Genomic DNA, 21573 nt, shown 5'->3' with positions numbered 1-21573 from the left:
TTTAAGTCATTAACAAGACAAAGTTAACCGTATTAAAATAATAATTATCAAACAATATTTCACCGTAAGAAATTAAACACAAATATCACAATAGTTAAATATTATGTATTGACTTGAATACAAAGTTTCTAAATGTGTGTGTGCGTGCATTGGCATGCTCTCTCTGAAAAGACAGGGTGTGTGTGTGTGTGTGTGTGTGTGTGTGTGTGTGTGTGTGTGTGTGTGTGTGTGTGTGTGTGTGTGTGTGTGTGTGTGTGTGTGTGTGTGTGTGTGTGTGCCTGCGCGTGTATTGGCATGCGCTCTCTGAAAAGACAGGGAGACAAATGTGTGCATTAACATTTTTCCTGTGTTTCCTCTGGTTTGTTTCTATTGGCTGAACCTAGCTGGACCTCCCTTCTTATCAGTTAAAAACACTTAACATCAAGTCAAGCGCTCCCAGTGTTCCATTACATAGCATTCCAGTGAGACGCATGCATCAATATCTCAGCACCGCCAAAACACTCACGCTCACTGTTGCTCCGCACGAAATCACATTATCGCCACCGAAACCAGAGACACACACAGTGGTGTGTGTGTGCAGTGGTGGACAAAGTACTCAAATGTTTTACTTAAGTAAAAGTATCAATACTGCAATGTAAGTAGTACTCTGTTACAAGTAAAAGTCCGGAATCAAAAATAGTACTTGAGTAAAAGTATGAAAGTATTGGTATCAAAATGTAATTATAGTACCAAGTAAAAGTACAAAAATGTTTGAAAATAGCAGATGTACAAGCTCACAACGCGTCGCGATGCGACGCGTTGTGAGCTTGTAGATCTGCTATTTTCAGATAGCCTAGGTATAAAACAGGCTAAGGTGGTTAATGTATGTTTTATAATATAATGATTTATATCTGCAAAGTAACTAGTAACTTAAGTTTTCAAATAATCGTAGTGGAGTAAAAGTACAATATTTGCCTCTGAGATGTAGTGGAGTAGAAGTAAAAGTACAGACAATTGGAAATACTCCAGTAAAGTAAAAGTACCTCGACATGATACTTAAATACAGTACTTAATGTACTTAGTTACTTTCCACCACTGGGTGGTGAGAGATGTGGAGCTTTAGCTCTGGGCTGTCAGAATCATGCCCCTCTGGTTTTGCTGTTGAAATGATGATGAGCTAAAACGGGAAATGGAAGAAAAAGGAGAGAGAGGGTTGAGCCCAGCTTTGCGAGAAACAGAATTGCGGTCGCTGTTTTAACCCATTCAATCCGGGAACGCATCTGTGTGTCATTTTACGATCTCTTTGGGCTATTAAAAAATAGCAGATCTACAAGCTCATAGCGCGGCACCGAGTGCAAATTGTGAAAGTGATCTGAAAAACATTTGCGAAAGTGTGTGAAATCTTTGAATATAATTATGCATTTTCTAAAGCGATCATTTTTAACTCAAAAGCTTCAGGGGGTCCATGGAACGAAACATTTTGAGATGGGGGTCCGTGGCCAAATACATATAGTTTTGGGGGTCCTTGAGAACCACTGGACATCCGTTTTTTCAAAAAACTGTAGTATTTAGAAGACATTTGTAGAATCCCCCAGAAGCAAAGTTTTGAGTTAAAAACATATATATAAATATAATCAAAGATTTGCACAAATGTCCGAGTGCCGCGCTATGAGCTTGTAGATCTGCAATTTTTTTTGAACAGCCAAATAAATCTAAAAGTGACACAGATGCGTTCCCGGTCTTACCGGGTTAAATCGAGAGCAGTGCCATCGGAAATGCATTAGTGGCGTTATTATGGCCCTTTACTTACAGTGTGTGTAATCTGTTACACATCCGACACGCAGAGGCCTTTTTATGTCGGACGGATGGATGGATGGATGAATAATGCATGCCCTTAAAAAACATGACACAAAAGGCCCAGGTGATCACAATGGCCCATGTCCTCCTCCATACGACTTGAATGTAATACCTCAACATTATTCAACTTTCCCCTTTCAGGCCCTGGGATGCATCAGGCACAACGGGAAAATTTAGCCGACCTCCACAATGAGGTAAATAAAAGGAATACTGATGAGTTTCAACAGAACAGTATAGGGTGAAAGAACTGCTCTGGAGAAGAAGAAAACAAAACAGAATACCCGGCATAATGTCGAACACACCGCCAGCTTTAACAAGAAGTGCTTGCATGACTAAATACATCATCCAACAATTATCTTATTCTGCGGAGCTTCCAAGGCAGGTGAGCTGTCAGAATGCCGCACGCACGCACGCACACACGCACGCACGCACACACGCGCGCACACGCACACGCACACGCACACACAGCTTTGTGAAAGATGACAGGCTACCAGAGCAGAATGAGAGTGAACATTTTTAAGTATAGATATATAGACTGCGACACAATATAACAACACAAAACAAAGGACTTTGAAGAAAACAACAAAGATCAAGGAAGAGAAAAAGGCAGAGAGACAAAGAGTCAAAGGAACGCAAGACCAGCAAGAGTCAGGAGTGACAAGCGAGACAGAAGTAAAATAAAAAAAGAAGGAGAAGACAGAAGAAACCGATGTAAACAAGGAAAAGAGCAAGAGAATCACAGACAGAGATTAAACAGGGACATAATAAAGACAGTCAGGCACAGAGACAGAGACAGAAATAGAAGCAGGGAGGCATGCCTCTGCCCTGTAACCATGGTTCAGTGGTGCAGGGGACACTGTCTCCTTTCTCATAAATGTCACTGTAATGCACTGAGCGTGAGCCAACTTCAAACCTCACATCACTTCACTTAAAGGGATATTCCACTTAAAAAAACAAATTGGGTCATTTTATCGTCTAGTCTAGGCTTATGTGAGCCCCCCAGACCGTTTTTAAGTTGCTTGATTCAGTATTTAGATATTTGATATTCATTTTATCAGACACGCCCCCTTCCTATACAAACACATTATAACTTCAAACTCCATTTTTAACATTAGATTAGATACGTTAGATTCATCAAAAACACCCGTCGTTGGTTCTGGTGACTCATCCTGCTTCTGGTTTTCACACGGTATAAAAAAACGATCGGAGACCTTCCCTTCTATAATCTATGGTCTGGGTGACGAACAGTCATCCCCGTCGTGTATCACATCGTAATTTTCGCTGATCAGGGAATCTAAGACCACTTCACATCCGGTTTCCTGTATTTGACTGTTTGAGTGGGTGTGGGGGGGGGGGGGGGGGTGGCGAGTGTGTCAGCGAGCTGATCAAGCTGGGTATGTGCTGCTCTCTAGTGGTGGAACGATCAAAACGAATCAAATGTCCAGCTAGACTTTCTATATGTAAATTAAATAACAATATAACAAAACACACAAAAATCTCTGGCAAGGGCAGCTATGAACGAGGTTTTAACTCTGGCAGTCAATGAGCTAAGTACAGTACTTGAGTAAATGTACTTAGTTACTTTCCACCACTGCAAATGAGCGGCGCGCAGACCTCCTAGACGGACATCTGCTCCGCTATACACGCGGAGCCAAGGCGAACACTGAGCAGACATCTGCCTGTGGTCCGTGCACTATACGTGCACATCGTGGTAGTTTATATGGCGATTATAAATCGAGTTTATGTACCGGAATTAATTAACTGAGAAACACTCCTCACAGGACCAGCATCATGACCTATTAACTGCATTTCTTATTCCCCCAAGATATTTTTATACAGTTTGTTTTAGGAGGAGGACATTAAACGTTTGAGGCTTTTCTTCCGTAACAATGTTGGAAATGATCCCACACACCGTTGGGTCTGAGCACAAGTTGCACTGCTCGGTAATTAACCAATTAAGACCGGGAACGCACCTGTGTGTAATTTTTTGATATATTTGGGCTATTCAAAGATAACAGATATACAAGCTCATAGTGCGGCACCGCTATGTTTGTAGATCTATGTTTGTAGATCGTGAAAAAAACGTGAAAATGTGTGCAAATCTTTTAATATATATATTTTTTTTTAACTCAAATCTTTGTAAAACATTTGTGGAATCCCCCAGAAGCAAAGATTTGAGTTAAAAATGTTTGCCTTAAAAAAAAAATATATATATATATTCAAAGATTTGCACACGTTTTCACGATGTTCCCAAACAAATAGCAGATACAAGCTCATAGCGTGGCACTCGGTGCCACGCTATGAGCTTGTAGATCTGCTATTTTTGAATAGCCAAATAAATCTTAAAATGACACACACATGCGTTCCCGGTCTTAATGGGTTAAATAATTTGATTGGTCATGATTTAATCCACCCACTAACACACACCCAGTGGCAATATGTTTAGCCTATAATCCAACCTGTATGCACTTCATGCTTGTTTGCCTAAAATAGGACCCTCTTGTTAGCAGCACACATATTGATATTATTAGTCACGTTGGGGATTATAGAGTTGGTACAATGTCTGTTTCAGAAACTCCATGAGCAACATATATACACCCTAACGCACGCACGCGCGCACACGCACACACTCACACACACACACACACACACACACACACACACACACACACACACACACACACACACACACACACACACACACACACACACACACACACACAGACATACCAAACTAGCCCCAGGTAGTATCATTTCACCCTGTTCTGGGTCATAGATTTCACAAAGTAATCTTGAATGCTTGCAACCCCCTGGTGAGGGGGTGTATGTATGTGTGTGTGGTAGGTTAGGTCAGCACTAGAGGAGACAGTGGATACCCAGGACAGCAATATGCTGCTGTCCTGAACTGCCACAGCATCGGCGGCCTTTGTGCTAAGAAGGAGGAGGTGTTTTGAGCCTGATAGGGCTGTGAAGACACACTGATAGGGCTGTGAAGACACACTGATAGGGCTGTGAAGACACACTGATAGGGCTGTTGTCACGATTATGACATTTTACATGACCATAAATTGTCACACAAAATAATAATTGTGATTAACAATTTCATTGTGTTTCTGTCGTTGAACACTGGGAACATAATGAACAGCGGCGGACTGGCCATTTGGCGTACCGGGCAAATGCCCGGTGGGCCGGGAAAAATAATAATATATATATATATATATATATATATATATATATTTTCGCACCCGTTTTAGGATTATTAAGGTCATTTCTGGGTCGCGCGGCCCAATTATTAGTTACGTTAATGTTTGGGCTGGGATGCTTTCCAGCAGGGGCCTCAGTGCAGCTGCAGAGTTCATGTGCAGGGCTCGGCTGAAACAGTGAAACTCCCCCCCCGTTGACAAAACGGCCCGGGGGGTGGTGGGCCGGTTCGGACCAAAATGCCAGGGCTGAATTTCGGTCCCAGTCCGGCCCTGATAATGAATAAAAAATGCATTTCTGTTTGCCTTTAGGCTCTGAAGTTGCACAGGGCAGATATGATAAATAAACAAAATGTACAAATAAATTACTGACATATTTAATAACTTTTTGCCTTGTATAGACCAATTATTTGTTTACCAACATTGAGACTGGACGCACAGGTGATTGTTTCACGCAATCAATTCCCAACCTGTTGTTTTGGGGTGCGCTGGTTTCAGCACACCCCAACCCCCTCTTGTGTGTTGGCTAGTGAGGCGCGTCCTAGAGAGACCTGACAGAATGGGTTTCATTGAGCGCATACTGGTTGCACGCATACTGGTTCTTATCAGTGTGGCGTCGTGGGGTCTATACACAGTAAAAGCCCTTGGGCAAAATGTGCAGCATGGACTTACAGGTATACACTACATCTTTATTATGGTGCACCCACTGTTAGAGTTCCCCTTCCTGTTGTAGAGGATTCTGTGAGGGAATGCATTTTCTTACTCCAGTACAGGATGTGTGTACAATACAGTACTACAGTACAGTACATTTATGTGCCGTGGGGCACGTGGGTTTTTATCTTGCTGCGGATGGCCCCCTGCTCCCCCATTAAGAGGTGACTTCTCTCTCTGTCGGCGCTCCCTGCAGACGCTGCCTGGTTACCAGGAATGTGGAACACCTGTGCTGGCTGGCCAGAGGAACCTATTTAAGAGGTGTGCTGGTGTTTGCTTGTTCTCTTGAGAATTACACAGTTTTATGTCTCACTTTGTCCGGACGTATGTTTCTGTTCCAGACTTTTCCCCCCTTCTTTTTCTTTGTATGTCGTTCCACTTTTAGGGTGATGATTAGCTTTTGTTTTTAAATGCTCCGCAATAAGATAATTAGTGTGTTTTGTTCCCAGTTAAGATTTAAATTATACAGTAGAAGTATTTCTCTCTCAGCCGGCTGCACACGGACGGGGGTCTTTCAGGAACTCATTTTTTTTGGCTCTTGACCTTGTTTGTCGCTAAGCAGTTTGCTAGCGCCCGGAGAGACTTTTGGTGTTAATTTGTGTGGGAGGAGAGCCTTAACGCTGGCAACCTTTTCAAATTGCCTTCCAAGACTCTCTCACCCTGGCAGAGCTTGAAGCACCGGCACGGCAATCATTCAGTAACTGATGGTTTTGAACAAGGGGATAATTTGACATAATGGACCCAGCGTAAACGCTCTCGACTCCGCATTATTACAATCACAGCCCCTTTGTGTCCTGCGGTGACTCTTTTTTTATGCCATGTCGTGTCTGAAGGGCTGCCTTTTCCACATCGTGTAAGCTGAATCAAATAAAAAACGTTATTTATAAAGCATAACATTTAAAAAAAAAATGTGGGTGAAAAGGAGTTACAGTACTCAAGTCAACTAAAAAGACTAATATAATATAACAAACGTATACATAATTCATCTGCAGCGCAATGATACTAATCTGCAAGGTTTGATTTGTTGGGGGGGTTGGGGGGGGGGGCAATCCATGCCTCTGCTTTTGATATTGTCCCGCTGGTCATTCATTATGGGCAGGGGGTTTGTTTTTTGTTGTTCAGCCTGTACATTGAAACTATACACTATAGGATGCCAGGTCAACAATGGCCTGGCATCTGTCTACATAACATACCATCTAAGTTACATTTTAGCCTTTGCATAAAGGTGGTCAAGGCTAGGACAAGTGCTACGGGCTGAGGAGGAGTCTGAAGAGGTGAGTCTTCAGATTACGGCAGAAGATTGGGACTGAGTCTGCAGTTCTGACTGCAATGGAGAGTTCATTCCATAGTTTGGGAGCCAGAAGGGAGAAGAGTCTGGGACGTGTGGAGCGTTTCTGTCTCGGAAAGGGAGCTAGTACAAGCTCACAACGCATCACACCATGACACGTTCCAAGTCGAGAGAACACAGAAGTACTATATCAATTTAATAGAGTGCAATGTTGCATATTGTTTCGTAATGCAGTATATTTCTACAGCGTGGTGTCGGAGGGGCCAGCTGTCTAGAGCAGAATGGGGTCCTTGATTGGTTCCAGGGGGTCCCTGTTCAAATTAGTAGTTCATTTAACTCATTTTTAATTCACTTGAAATGATCACAATACAAAAACCTTTCTAGCAATATGTTTCAATATCCCCACTATGAATCCATTTCTAATGTACAATTGTGACATTTAGACAATTTAATTACATTTAAACCAAAACGTCTTGTAATATGCGGGACGCTAGTACAGAATCATTTAAACGTTTAAAAACTTCTGTTCTAAGGCATTATTTGTCTGTATCTCTGTATGTATCTCTGTCTGTCTCTCTGTCTGTATCTCTGTCTGCATCTCTGTCTGCATCGCTGTCTGTATCGCTGTCTGTATCTCTGTCTGCATCTCTGTCTGTATCTCTGTATGTATCTCTGTCTGTATCTCTGTATGTATCTCTGTCTGCATCTCTGTCTGCATCGCTGTCTGTATCGCTGTCTGTATCTCTGTCTGCATCTCTGTCTGTATCTCTGTATGTATCTCTGTCTGCATCTCTGTCTGCATCGCTGTCTGTATCGCTGTCTGTATCTCCGTCTCCACAAAAGCAACAATGTCACAAAATAAACCTAAGAATCTTCCGATGCACCGATTTGATTATCACCTGTAACATCACAGTAAAGTGTGGAATAAATACATATATTGTAGATTCATGTAAATCCTTTAAAGACAATGGCTTTCCTCTGTAATAATCCATTTATTTGAGAAAAACGTGGTCCTCTAAAGATTATCCACAAGATCAAAAAGAATAGGAACACTAACGTGTTTTTATTCTACCTGGGCACGGCTGCAGAATATTGATCAGCTCTGTGTTTGTTGCTTTCTATGTAGCCTTATGTGAACGACGACTCATGAGATTAACTCTAGTTTCTTTCTTTTTTAACCCATTCAGACCTGGAACGCATCTGTGTCATTTTCAGATTTATTTGGCTATTCAAAACAATTGCAGATCTACAAGCTCGTAGCGCGGCACCGAGTGCCGCATTACGAGCTTGTAAATATGCTATTTTTGAAAAATCCTGAACATTTGTGCAAATCTTTGAATATATATGTTTTTTAAAGCGAACATTTTTAACTCAAATCTTTGCTTCTGGGGGGATTCTACAAAATGTCTTCTAAATCCCAACAGTATCCTGAAAAAAACTATAAAATATGTTTCTATATCAGTGGTTCTCAAACTTTTTCATGTCAAGGACCCCCACAATGATATGTATTTGGCCGCCGACCCCCATCTCAAAATATTTTGTTCCAGGGACCCCCCAGAAGCAAAGATTTGAGTTAAAAATGTTCGCTTTAAAACAATATATATTCAAAGATTTGCACACATTTTCATAATTTAAAAAAAATAGCAGATCTACAAGCTTGTATATCTGCTATTTTTGAATAGCCAAAAGTGTAAAATAATGCTTTTTAGCTCAAATGAAAAAGTGACACAGATGCGTTCCAGGTCTTAATGGGTTAAGCCTTTATACAGAGCCTGGGATTGAACCAGCATTCATGCTATTTTTCGGCAGCACCCTGCGCTTCAAGTGGGAGTTAAGTGTTTTGGTGACAAGGCTCTGTGATGGTAATTGTTGACAGAAAGGAGCAGGTTATTCACTGTGATGCTGTTCCAGGGGAATACTATTCACTGTGAGCATTTTTATTCTAATAGTCTGGGACAACTCCCTCTCCCCAAAGCAAGGGGAACCAGAAAGCATTAAACTGTGAATGTTTAATCCATCAAGACCGGGAAAGCATCTGTGTCATTTTAAGATTTATTTGGCTATTCAAAAATAGCAGATCTACAAGCTATGAATTTTTGAAACATTTTGAACATTTGTGCAAATCTTTGATTATATATATTTGTTTTTAAAGCATTTTTTTTTAAATCAAACCTTTGCTTCTGGGGGTCCCTGGAACAACATATTTTGAGATGGGGGTCCGCGGTCAAATACATATAATTTGACCATCCTTGACCATTTCTTGAAATTTTTCATGTATTTGGCCATGGACCCCCATCTCAAAATATTTTTTTCCCGGGACCCCATGAGGCAAAGATTTGCGTTACAAATGTTCACTTTAAAATATATATATTCAAAGATTTGCACACATTTTCACGCTTTTTCTAAAATAGCAGATCTACAAGCTCATGGCGCGGCACTCGGTGCCGCGCCATGAGCTTGTAGATCTGCTATTTTTTGAATAGCCACATAAATCTAAAATGACACAGATGCGTTCCCGGTCTAAATAGGTTAAGGAAAGAAATTCTCCCACGGCACTAAGATGCTTTCAATTTAAATTTTAAGTTATAGGCTATTACATATAGGGGGGATTTAAGCCAGTTACCCAGATACCTGCTAATCAATCCTTTTCAATTCCACTGGGAAGCCACACCGTTTAATAAACTCTGTGTGTTGTTTTTACTTAAATCCACTTTTTGACAATGATGGATCACGTCTATGGAACTTGAAAATAATCTCCGGTCGTATCCTTTAAAACTATGCACCTCTTATGCTGTCAGTAACAGCTTTATAAATGTGACATATGTCTAGCGGGCTGCATTTTGCTTCTTTCTTGCCAATGCCTAAGCTGTAACCATGGGCGCTACTCTCCCTCTGCCAGCCTGAGGAGAGCCCCGAACTGAGCTCATGCTTCCTTCAACGCATGAGGAGTGAGCAGACCGCTTCTTGTCACCTGACAGGGGGGAGTTTCCCCGGTAGGACGTAGCGCGTGGAAGGAACACGTTATTCCAACCAGTTCCCTTCCCCTCCATCAGGCGCCCCGGCTGACCAGGGGGAAGCAGTATAGAGACCAGGATTACTGCATGTTTTTTTGTGAGGGTATTAACTACCCTAGGAGACACGGGGAGAACATGCAAACTCCACACAGAAAGGCCCTTTCGCCAACCTCACCTAGGGTATGGGCACTGATAACGCGGAGGAGAAGACACGCCCCCAGCGCCCACAGCGTCCCTGGCGGAAATCGAACCCAGGACCTTCTAGCTGTGAGGCGACAGCGCTACCGACTGCGCCACCGTGCGCCCCACATGTTGCTTCTTTAACCACTTTATAGTGACGCATTGTAAGTGTGTAGGTTTGCTTTTTTTGGAGAATGTTTCCCCTTAGAATATGGATGCTGCTGTTCAAGCGGTCAACATTCAACACTGCCAGTATGTCCCACGGTTCAAAGTGCAAACTGCTTTCAAAACTATTTGACGCGGTATTGACATTTGGACGCTTTCTACTGTGAGATGATACCTTTCAGATGACTGACTATAAAGGAACACTGAAATAAATGGAGATAAACAAAAAAGACTTACCTAAACAAAACAAAAATGATCATCTTTTTGTTAAATAGGATATGAAGAATGAAAGTTAAGCAAAAACAATGAAGCTGTTGTGAGCTAATGACTTTGATGTGTAATTTTAATTACACAAGGTCATGAATAAATGATCACCAGCAGCTTTTGTTTGTTTGTTTTGTCATGAACGCAAATGGAGAACCAATTATCGATCGTTAGCAAAAAAACAATGAATTATCAGTCAGAAAGAGACGGCTACCTTGGGAGAGGACCCACTGGTTGAGTTTGACGTGGTAAAGCACGGAACGAAGTCTCCAATGCTGCACCAGAGGATAGCCAGACACCTCGCTGTAGTTCACCATTCCTGGGGGGAAAAACATAGACAGATGCATACTTAATTAGTGGATATAGTCTTTGGTGCTAGATCAGGGTATACATCAGCAGTGGTTCTCAACAGCGGTGTGAAGTAACGTACGATTTTGAGGTATTTTTTTTACTTTACTGTGAGTTTTTCCAAATGTCAATACTTTTACTTCTACTCCACTGCATCTCAGTGGCAAACATTGTACTTTTTACTCAACTACATTTACTTGAATACTTTAGTTACTAGTTACTTTAAATAAAATATAATATTTTTTTAAAGCAAACATTTGTAACTCAAATCTTTGCTTCTGGGGGGGTCCCTGGAATAAAATATTTTGACATGGGGGTCCGCGGCCGAAATGCATTTCATTTTGGGGGTCCTTCACATGAAAAAGTTTGAGAACCACTGCAGTATCTGCACTGGTAGATAGGACATAATTATGCAGTCTTCTGCACAAGATCAAAGGGGAGCCTAGTTCTCCAGCAACCCCTATACACACACACAGAGACACACATCTCATGTTATCAAACATATTATTATGATACGGGACATAATACTGTGTTTTTGAGCTAGATCAAAGTGTAAACTCAAGACCTCACTGCTACAGTTCACCAAAATACATACAGTACACATTTGTAATAGTATGATACTGATAGCAACAACACATAGCGACGGCATGTTGTCTTCAGCGGTATAGATGCTATACCTCGACCTAGTTCAACATATACCTGGAGAAAAGCAGACAATCCTTGATAAATATTAATAAGACGTGTAATAATGTGACATGGTAGAGGAATGGAGCAAACGCCTTCCACGGGTAGATCAAAGAGTAGTCTTGACACACACTGCTTTGCCATATCTACAAAAACACACGGGAGACGATAATATTAATGTGCAATTTATTCATAAGAGTTGACATAGTTGAAGGAAAAGCAAACTTTCAGTGACAGATGAAAGGGCAGGCCAACATCTTACCGGTAGTGTAAATTAACTAAGTACATTTACTCAAGTACTGTACAATTTTGAGGATTTTTTACTTTACTGGAATTTTCAGTGGCCTATTTTTACTTCTACTCCACTACATCTCAGAGGCACATATTATACTTTTACTCCACTAAAATTATTTGAAAACCTAAGTTACTAGTTACTTCGTAGATTTTGTTATCATTACAAAACATACATTAACCATTTCGGCCTTTTGAAAATAGCAGATCTACAAGCGCACAATGCGTCACGATGCGACGCGCCGTTCGTTGACGTGGAAACACGGCGAAACATTATTGACCAACAAAACAACAACTTAACGGCTAAATCAGAAATGGATGTCAAAGGGCAAGCAATGTTTTCTGAAACACATTTCTTCTGGATTATAATGATCCCATTTAAATTACAGTGCGTGCCAAACACACAGCATTCTTCATTAATTCAGTCAGAAGACAACCTGGAGCCTCAGCGTAATTAACCACAATAGGAAAGAAAAAAGCAGGATGAGAAAACAAACAGGCTGCAATTTATATCTGCTAAATCTGTCCACGGATTTGTGTCTTTTTCCGTCTCGGTTAGATAAAGCTATCAAAACAATTTTGTATTTCTAAGCAGAGCAATTTATTCTGCCTGGGTATCGACTCAAACTCTCTGAATTAGCAGGGGGGCTAGAAAAGTCATTAATGATGTTTGTTTGTTTTTACTGGTTATCTAAAAGTTTACATTTTCAACATGACAAATGTGGCCATGGTATATGATCCACTCTGAGGTGTCTGGTGGAGAAGAACTCTAAAACTTCAATGCTATGTTCAGACTATTGGTGACAAAGCAACTGGCTAACAGTGTTGATTTTGTCGACTAAAACTATAACCAAAAAACAAATGTCTACTACCTTTTTTCACTGACGAAAACAAAATAAAAATGAAATATAAACTAATGATGACTAAAACTAAGACTAAATGTATTGACAATTTCGTCAACAAATAAAAACTAGACTAAAATGTTAGTGAGGGGTATAGTGGAGAAGAGATCCAGTAGAACTAAAAGACAAGTCATTTTATGTTTGGTTGCACTCGGTTGTCACGCTCTGAAAATAGCAGATCTACAAGCTCGCAATTGTAGATCGGCTATTTTCAGCATGCAAACAAGTGTAAAATTAGCCATTAAGACACCATCAATGCACCGCCAAAATACATTTTAGTCGACTAAATCAACTGTAGATATTTAGTCGACTAAAACTAGACAAAAAATAAAACATTTCAGATGACTAAAATATGAGGCATTTTATTCAAAATGAAGGCTGATCACTTGACGAGCGGGACGGACATGACACGTTATAAATCTAAGTTGACCTCCATGGCTTCAGCTTAGCTCAACGCCCCGCAACTCCCGTTGTGTTCCACGAATGGAAGAAAAATGTAATTATTGGTGAACCCTAGTGTCCCTATGCCGGGCAAGTCATAATAAGCGAACATTAGCCGATCTACAAGCTCACAATGTGCCGTAACATGACACTTTGTGAGGAAGGGCCCAGCTTTAGGCCCCTGGGGGACCCAAGTCAACTAGTATAGGGCTTATGTGACCGCGCCCTTTTTATTTACCAGGACACTAACAAAAAATACATCTACAGTTACTTCAGGACCATGGACAGCAGTCACAGTTACTTCATGACCATGGACAGCAGCTACACAGTTACTTCAGAACCATGGACAGCACTAAACAGTTACTTCAGAACCATGGACAGCAGTCACAGTTACTTCAGGACCATGGACAGCAGTCACAGTTACTTCAGAACCATGGACAGCAGTCACAGTTACTTCAGAACCATGGACAGCACTACACAGTTACTTCAGAACCATGGACAGCACTACACAGTTACTTCAGAACCATGGACAGCACTACACAGTTACTTCAGAACCATGGACAGCAGTCACAGTTACTTCAGAACCATGGACAGCAGTCACAGTTACTTCAGAACCATGGACAGCAGTCACAGTTACTTCAGAACCATGGACAGCACTACACAGTTACTTCAGAACCATGGACAGCACTACACAGTTACTTCAGAACCATGGACATCAGTCACAGTTACTTCAGAACCATGGACAGCAGTCACAGTTACTTCAGAACCATGGACAGCAGTCACAGTTACTTCAGAACCATGGACAGCACTACACAGTTACTTCAGAACCATGGACAGCACTACACAGTTACTTCAGAACCATTGACAGCACTACACAGTTACTTCAGAACCATGGACAGCACTACACAGTTACTTCAGAACCATGGACAGCAGTCACAGTTACTTCAGAACCATGGACAGCAGCTACAGTTACTTCAAAACCTTGGACAGCAGTCACAGTTACTTCAAAACCATGGACAGCATCTACAGTTACTATAGAACCATGGACAGCACTACACAGTTACTTCAGAACCATGGACAGCACTACACAGTTACTTCAGAACCATGGACAGCACTACACAGTTACTTCAGAACCATGGACAGCAGCCGCAGACATCACTCTGCTATGTTCAGGGCTTCTCTGACTAAAGCTGCGTGGAGCTTCGGCCTGACATTGGCTCCAGTGTAGGCGATTACAAGGGGGAGGGGATTAGAATTCCCCAAAAACCAATCACAAGGGATCCCCACCCCCGAATCTCATTGGACAATACATTTTGTACCAAATAAATCCTTTACAACATCAGACCAAGAGGCAGTCTACTCAGAGAGTGGGCAGGGTCTCTCTCTCTCTCTCTCTCTCTCTCTCTCTCTCTCTCTCTCTCTCTCTCTCTCTCTCTCTCTCTCTCTCTCTCTCTCTCTCTCTCTCTCTCTCTCTCTCTCTCTCTCTCTCTCTCTCTCTCTCTGATCAGCCCAACATAGGAACAGATTTGTAGGCTGTGTAGCATTGTGAAAATCGACTAATACACCACTTGCTGTAATAGAAAACACAACAAAACTAAACACCCACACACACACATCACTTTCAGCAATGGACAAGTGCTTAGCAGTCAAATTAATAAATAAACACATTCAAATTAAATAATTTCTCTTGTACTGAAATTCTATTACTCTTTTTCACAATAGTTTTAAAAAGATGCCTCACTACATACAGTACATGAAGTGGAAGTAGACTTTATAAATGACCTGGGCAATATTCTGTGGCAACGTAGGTAGGATAGTATCGTCACATACTGCATGACTGAATATATTGTCTCATGATGTTCCTACTTTACATTGCTCTTCTTTTACAGCCCCGCTATGTTATCTATATTGATTTGATCAAATTTAACAACCCGTATCCCTGCAGAAAGCAATATGGCCCGTCTCTCCTCTCACCACTACAAGTTGCTCATGTGTCATCATATCATCATAAGTGTATTTTTCATCTCCACGCTCTGCACGGTCCATAAAACGTATGAACGCACGGCGTTCATCTGACTCCGCTGATTGACTCCTTCCAAATCATCATTGGCAGCAGCAGCACAACATGAGGACGTGTCAATGAAACACAGCCTCCACGAAAAGACATCCGTCATCTGTAGCCGGATGACGGATGGTCAGAGACACGTCTGGTCAGCAAAAAAGATGCAATCCCCAGTATTATTTATTATAGGACGTTGGAATGTGCACATTCTTAACACATTCCATGCCAGAGTTTAATCTCATAATGTACTCACCAGTGCCAGCGTTTTATTGTTGTTTTTTTGTTTTTATCATGTCGCCACAGACCTCGCTAAATAAGTTAAAAGTGCGCGTTCATTTGGTTCTAAACACACAGCGGATCCGTGAGAAACGTCCAGCGAAAACAGTTTCCAAATGCGAGCCGCCATCTTGAAGCTACAGCCGATACACGCTAAACAGTGATCAGCGAGGAGAAAAACAACAAACCGAGAAAATCGAGTTTTAAACAGGATCCCAGACAGGAAGCGGATACGATCGAAAAAACCGGAACCCGAATAATTCCGTTTCCGACCGAAAACCGGAAACGGAAATGGATCAAAAAAATTCGGAAAGTGCACCTTGGGCGATTAACATGGGAATCGGCGGTTCGCGTAGATCTACGCGACTGGCACGCTGCGGCTTTAAATAGGTTCGCGTAGATCTACGCGATTGGCATTCAATGTGTTAAGGAACAACACGTGGTAGGTGAAAATGAGCTTTGGTCCCTTCTCATTCAATCGCAGCTCAATGCCAAAGTATATTATTATTTTTACACATTCAAACCGTTAACGCATCTCTGTCATTTTTATTTTTTTTCTCTACATTTTTATCCCACAATTTTGTAACCCTATTTTTTACACCCAGTGCCAATTGTCTATGTAATCCTGGGCACTACCTTCCCTCTGCCAACCTAGGGAGGCCAGGGCCGAGCTCATGCCTCCTTCAATGCATGAGAGCCAACTGACCTTCTTGTCACCTGACAGGGGAGAGTTTCCCTGGTAGGACGCAGCGCGTGGAAGGAACACGTTATTCCAACCAGTTCCCTTCCCCTCCATCAGGCGCCCCGGCTGGCCAGGGGGAGGCAGTATAGTGACCAGGATTACTGCATGTTTTTGTGAGGGTACCTACCCTAGGAGACACGGGGAGAACATGCAAACTCCACACAGAAAGGCCCTTTCGCCAACCCCACCTAGGGTATGGGCACTGATGACGCGGAGGAGAGAACACACCCTTAGCGCCCACAGCGTCCCCTGCGGGAATCGAACCCAGGACCTTCTAGCTGTGAGGCGACAGCACTACCGACTGTGCCACCGTGCCCCCATCTCTGTCATTTTTAGATGTCTTTGGGCTAATACAAAAAAATTGCAGATATACATATAGCCCGGCACTGAGTGTCGCACTATGAGCTTGCAAATCTTGGGAAATCGTGGGTCTTTGAATATATATATTTTTCAAAGCGAAAATTTGTAACTCAAATCTTTGGGAATTCCACAAATGTCTTCTAAATCCAAACAGTTTTTTTTTTAAATGTATGTTGCTATAATATCAGTGGTTCTCAAAAAATATATGTATTTGGCCGTGGACCCGCATCTATCTATATTTTGTTCCAGGGACCCCCAGAAGTTGTAACGGAGTTAAACATGTTCACCTTAAAAATATAAATATTCATAGTTTTACAAAAAATGCACTATTAAAAAAAAATCTGATCTACAAGATAGAGATCGGCTATTTTCAGCGAATGTATCCCCCCCAGAATAGGGGGAACGCTACAGGGTTCAAGTGGTGAACGTCTACATCCTATCCTATCAGGCTGTATGCAGAGCTGCACAATGGGCTACAGATAGAAATCATCCCGTCTCTGCCTGACAGCCTCGCCGGGGGAACGGCCTCCACACATCACTCTGACTGTCCCAGCGTGTTCACAAGTACATGTGGAAGGATCACACCGGCGTCTAGGACAGACATGTACCTGTAGCTACGGGTGGAGAGACCGAGGAAGACAAGAGAGATGATGATGATGAGCGGAGGGACGACCTTACAACTGTGTGTGTGTGTGTGTGTGTGTGTGTGTGTGTGTGTGTGTGTGTGTGTGTGTGTGTGTGTGTGTGTGTGTGTGTGTGTGTGTGTGTGTGTGTGTGTGTGTGCGCGTGTGCATGCGTGCATGCGTGTGTGCATGCGTGCGTACGTGCGCTCAAAAGAGCAAACGAGGATATGGTGAAATATAGAAGGGATAAAAAAAGAGATCAACCTCCTTGTCGTGTCTCGTTGAGGACAGAGGGATATGTTCACGGTACAGAGGTCAATCTGTCACAGAGTAACAACGGATTTGTGATGCGTGCTCGCGTCTGCAAACCAAGACCCTCTGAGACGATGTCAGAATATATCACCTGTCTTGAGGCGCATGCAGACCCATTTTTTTTTTCTTTTTAGAGTGTGGCCTCAGCCGACCCGTTCAATGATCCAATTCACATTCTGACCTTCTGAATTTTTTAATGTTGATCACATAAGGTCTAATGGGATTGGGCAGATCTGAATTCTGTCCACGGATTTTTCCCTCGCTTGTGACACCCACACAAGATGTGATGTCACGTTTTTTGACAGCGTGCAAGTATTTTCTGTCTCTGGCATTAGCGGCGAGAATGCTGTTTGTCTTTGAGGACGAGACAAGTTCAGGCTCCTCTGTTTGTCAAACGCGAACGGTTCAGACAGTAGCAGCAGCCTGGACTTCAAACTGTCTTGTTGAACAAACGAAATATATAGGACACATTCAATGCTTGTACCATCCATTCCTGTCTCCCTGTGTTGTGTTTATTCTCCAAACATATTATTGTACCAAGTGGAGTAATGGGACACTGCCAGAGAGTCAATGACGCCTGTAATCGACCAACAGATGTATTTCTTTCGTGAGAAATTGGTTCAAATACATATAATGCTAACTAAGGATACAATTTATTAACCTTTTACCGTTAGCATGGTTTTCAACTGATGTGTTTGGGGTATGCTACGAATGGCCATGTTAGATAAACTGATAACCTGAAGGCCCCATTAGTCTACACTACGGTATGTTGTCCCAGTCCATGGTAAACTCAGGTCATATTTTGCGGTCACAACACATAATCCCCACAAAGAGTATGAAAACCACAGGTAATAAATTAATGAAAGAAAGAAATCCAATAAATCACTATGTAAAATGCCATTAGTAGGCAACGGTGTCTCAGAGGGAGGTCCCATATTGCACGTAGGTCCTATAATGTTTCTTTGTCAGTAGCTACAGTATGCTGAGTTACTGGAAGAAACTAAGTCCTGAACCTGCCATATATATTGTAGTATTTTCAATGCTGGTGGCCTGAAGTACAGTGTGACATACCAGGACACTCTGACAGCTGGGACCCCTGATAACCTAAACTAATTAATCATACATAATAATAATAATAATAATAATAATAATAATAATAATAATTAACCCACTAAGACCTGAAGCCGCTTCTACAAATGAGAAATCAGTAGTTCTCAAACGTTTTTGTAATCAAGATTTTTCTAAAATGGCAGATTTTTTTTTGCAGATGTACAAGCTCGCATTTTTCAATAGCCAACGCTACAATCTAAAATGACACATATGCTTTCCCGGTTTTAATGGGTTAATATATTATTTTCATTATTGCGAACGCAGCGGAAGGAGGCGCGCCGAAGGCGCGCCTCCGCGCAAGTGGAGCTTACTATGAAACCGTGCTCGGCTTGTGTGTGTGCGTGCGTCTCTGTGTGCGTGCACTGCCTCAGCCCTGTGTGCAGCCAGGTAAATGTCCAATTTAGACGTACCATACATCAAATGAAAGGCCTTTGAAAACTGAACACACCTGTCAAGGTTGCGTTTAAGCCCGCCCCTTCCCCCGGAAGCCACGCCCCAGAGAAGGTTCCTAAAAACTCCCCATTGAAACCCCATGTTAAATGAAAAGTGCCCGAATCGCTCAGAAACTTTTTCTACCCCCCCTAAGTGGGGGTCTACGAACAAATACTCCGGGCTCGGATTTTGGCTCCGCCCCCCGGAAGTGGGTGAAACAGCCACTTCAAACACTTTGTTGAATTGTTCAAAAACATTAAAAGTTATTTTTTGGTGAATTTGTATTTTTCTAAGATGCTCCTTTTAACGCAGATTTTTTTTGTATTTTTTATATTTTTTTTTATTGGTTCCTTTTTTTCAGATGATTTATTTTCATTATCATTTAATTTTGTTGGCGTTCGCTTCCCGCGTTCGCGCGTCTTACTTGTTTAGTGTACACGTTGTTAACATCAACTGTATATACTGTAGGTCAAATTCAGACAAGGCGCTATGTGTCACAGCGATTTAATGTGACACATCATCCTCAGAAATGAATCAGAAAGATCCATTTCTGTTACACCATGACCACGTTGTGAGCTTCTACCATGGAGGGTCATGTTGGTGTTGGCATGTGAAAGAGAGGGAGAGCAATGAATGAGTTGCCAGCTTTTCAGCCTGGAATTCCATTATGTTTCACAGCCTGGAATTCCAGGTGAGAAGTGAACTAGACCATTGTGTGTGTTTTGACAGCGGTGGTAATGCATAATACAGTAAGTAGGTGATATAGGGCTTATATACAGGTCAGACGGACACCCTGTCCGTCACTGGCTGTTTTGCACACTGGCACCGAAGCATTAACCTATTTAGACCAGGAAAGTATCTGTGTAATTTTTTTAATTATTTGGCTATTCGAAAATAGCAGATCTACAAGCTCATAGCGCGGCACCGAGTGCCGCGCTATGAGCTTGTAGATCTGCTATTTTTTGAAAAATCTTGAAAGTTTGTGCAAATCTTTCGAGATATATATATATATATATATATATATATATATATATATATATATATATATGTTTTTAAATGCATTTTCTTTAACTAAAATCTTTGCTTCTGGGGGATCTTTCTACAAATGTCTTCTAAATCCTAACAGTTCTTTGAAAAAAACATACGTTGCTATAATATCAGAGATTCTCAAACTTTTTCATGTCAAGGACCCCCAAAATTATATGTATTTTGGCTGCCGACCCCCATCTCAAAATATGTTTTTCCAGGGACCCCCCAGGAGCAAAGATTTGAGTTAAAAATGTAAATGAATTTAAATATTTGCACACATTTTCACGATTTGTTTCTAAAAATAGCTATTTTTTAATAGCCAAAATACATCTTAAAATGACACACAGATGCGTTCCCGGTCTTAATGGGTTAAGCAGCACAATACTATAGTTTCATGTGGGTGTCATCAAGAAGACCTCTTTGGCAAAGGATCACAAGCTGTGACACATTGTGAAGAACACGACTATGAATGAATCAAGCCTCACATCATCTCTGCTGCACCACGGATGTTATCTATAGGTATCATTCAGAGCAGTGGTTCTCAACCAGTGGTCCGGGGACCACCAGTGGTCCTTGAGGGGGTTCCAGGTGGTCCCCAGCTAAATGATGGACAGTTGGTAACCAAATGGACCCTTATAGATCTTTAACTCTTGAGTGTAAAATATAACCAAATGGACCCTTATAGATCTATAACTCTTGAGAGTGTAAAATGAAACCAAATGGACCCGTTGGTTATATTTTACACTCTCAAGAGTTAAAATATTGTTAAACATCTGCATTGTTTAATTAAATAATTGTTATTTTGATCATCTCTCCTATGGAACCACATCAATACAGCATGGATGGAGTTGTGGACAAAATCTTATCCAACGATAACAAAATAAGTCTTGGGTCTGAGAGTCTAAATCTCATCAAACGATGGTTCCGTGGCTCGAATGCCCAATAAATAATGGACGTTGATATGAAAAGGGCTGAAAGCCACTGATTCAGAGGAGAGAGCAGAGGTATAGCAATGCACACTAGTAGACAAGTAAGACGCGCGAACGCGGGAAGCGAACGCAATTTTTTTTAAATAAATATGAAAAAAAAAGATTTAAAAAAAAGTAACCAAAAAAAAAAAAAAAAATTATACAAAAAAAATCTGCGTTAAAAGGAGCATCTTAGAAAAATACAAATTCACTAAAAAAAAACTTGGAATGTTTTTGAACAATTCAACAAAGTGTTTGAAGTGCCTGTTTCACCCACTTCCGGGGGGCGGAGCCAAAATCCGAGCCCGAAGTATTTGTTCGTAGACCCCCACTTA

General features: G+C 41.6%; 1 protein-coding gene across 1 annotated transcript in view; it reads right to left on the bottom strand.

Annotated features, from left to right (window-relative positions):
* astn1 (astrotactin 1) overlaps positions 1–21573 on the bottom strand; it is a gene marked incomplete at both ends in the record, with an annotated part of 727677 nt that overhangs the window by 296752 nt on the left and 409352 nt on the right. Inside the window, one exon of the mRNA XM_080440454.1 lies at positions 10873–10977. Within this exon, the coding sequence (XP_080296580.1) occupies positions 10873–10977 (105 nt within the window). The remainder of the gene's footprint in view (positions 1–10872; positions 10978–21573) is intronic.

The sequence above is a fragment of the Gymnoscopelus braueri genome, assembly GCF_963280865.1.
Source record: "Gymnoscopelus braueri genome assembly, chromosome: 10".
NCBI classification, from domain to species: domain Eukaryota; kingdom Metazoa; phylum Chordata; class Actinopteri; order Myctophiformes; family Myctophidae; genus Gymnoscopelus; species Gymnoscopelus braueri.
Note: the sequence above shows the minus strand (reverse complement) of the source record. Positions and strands in the feature narration are given on the sequence as shown.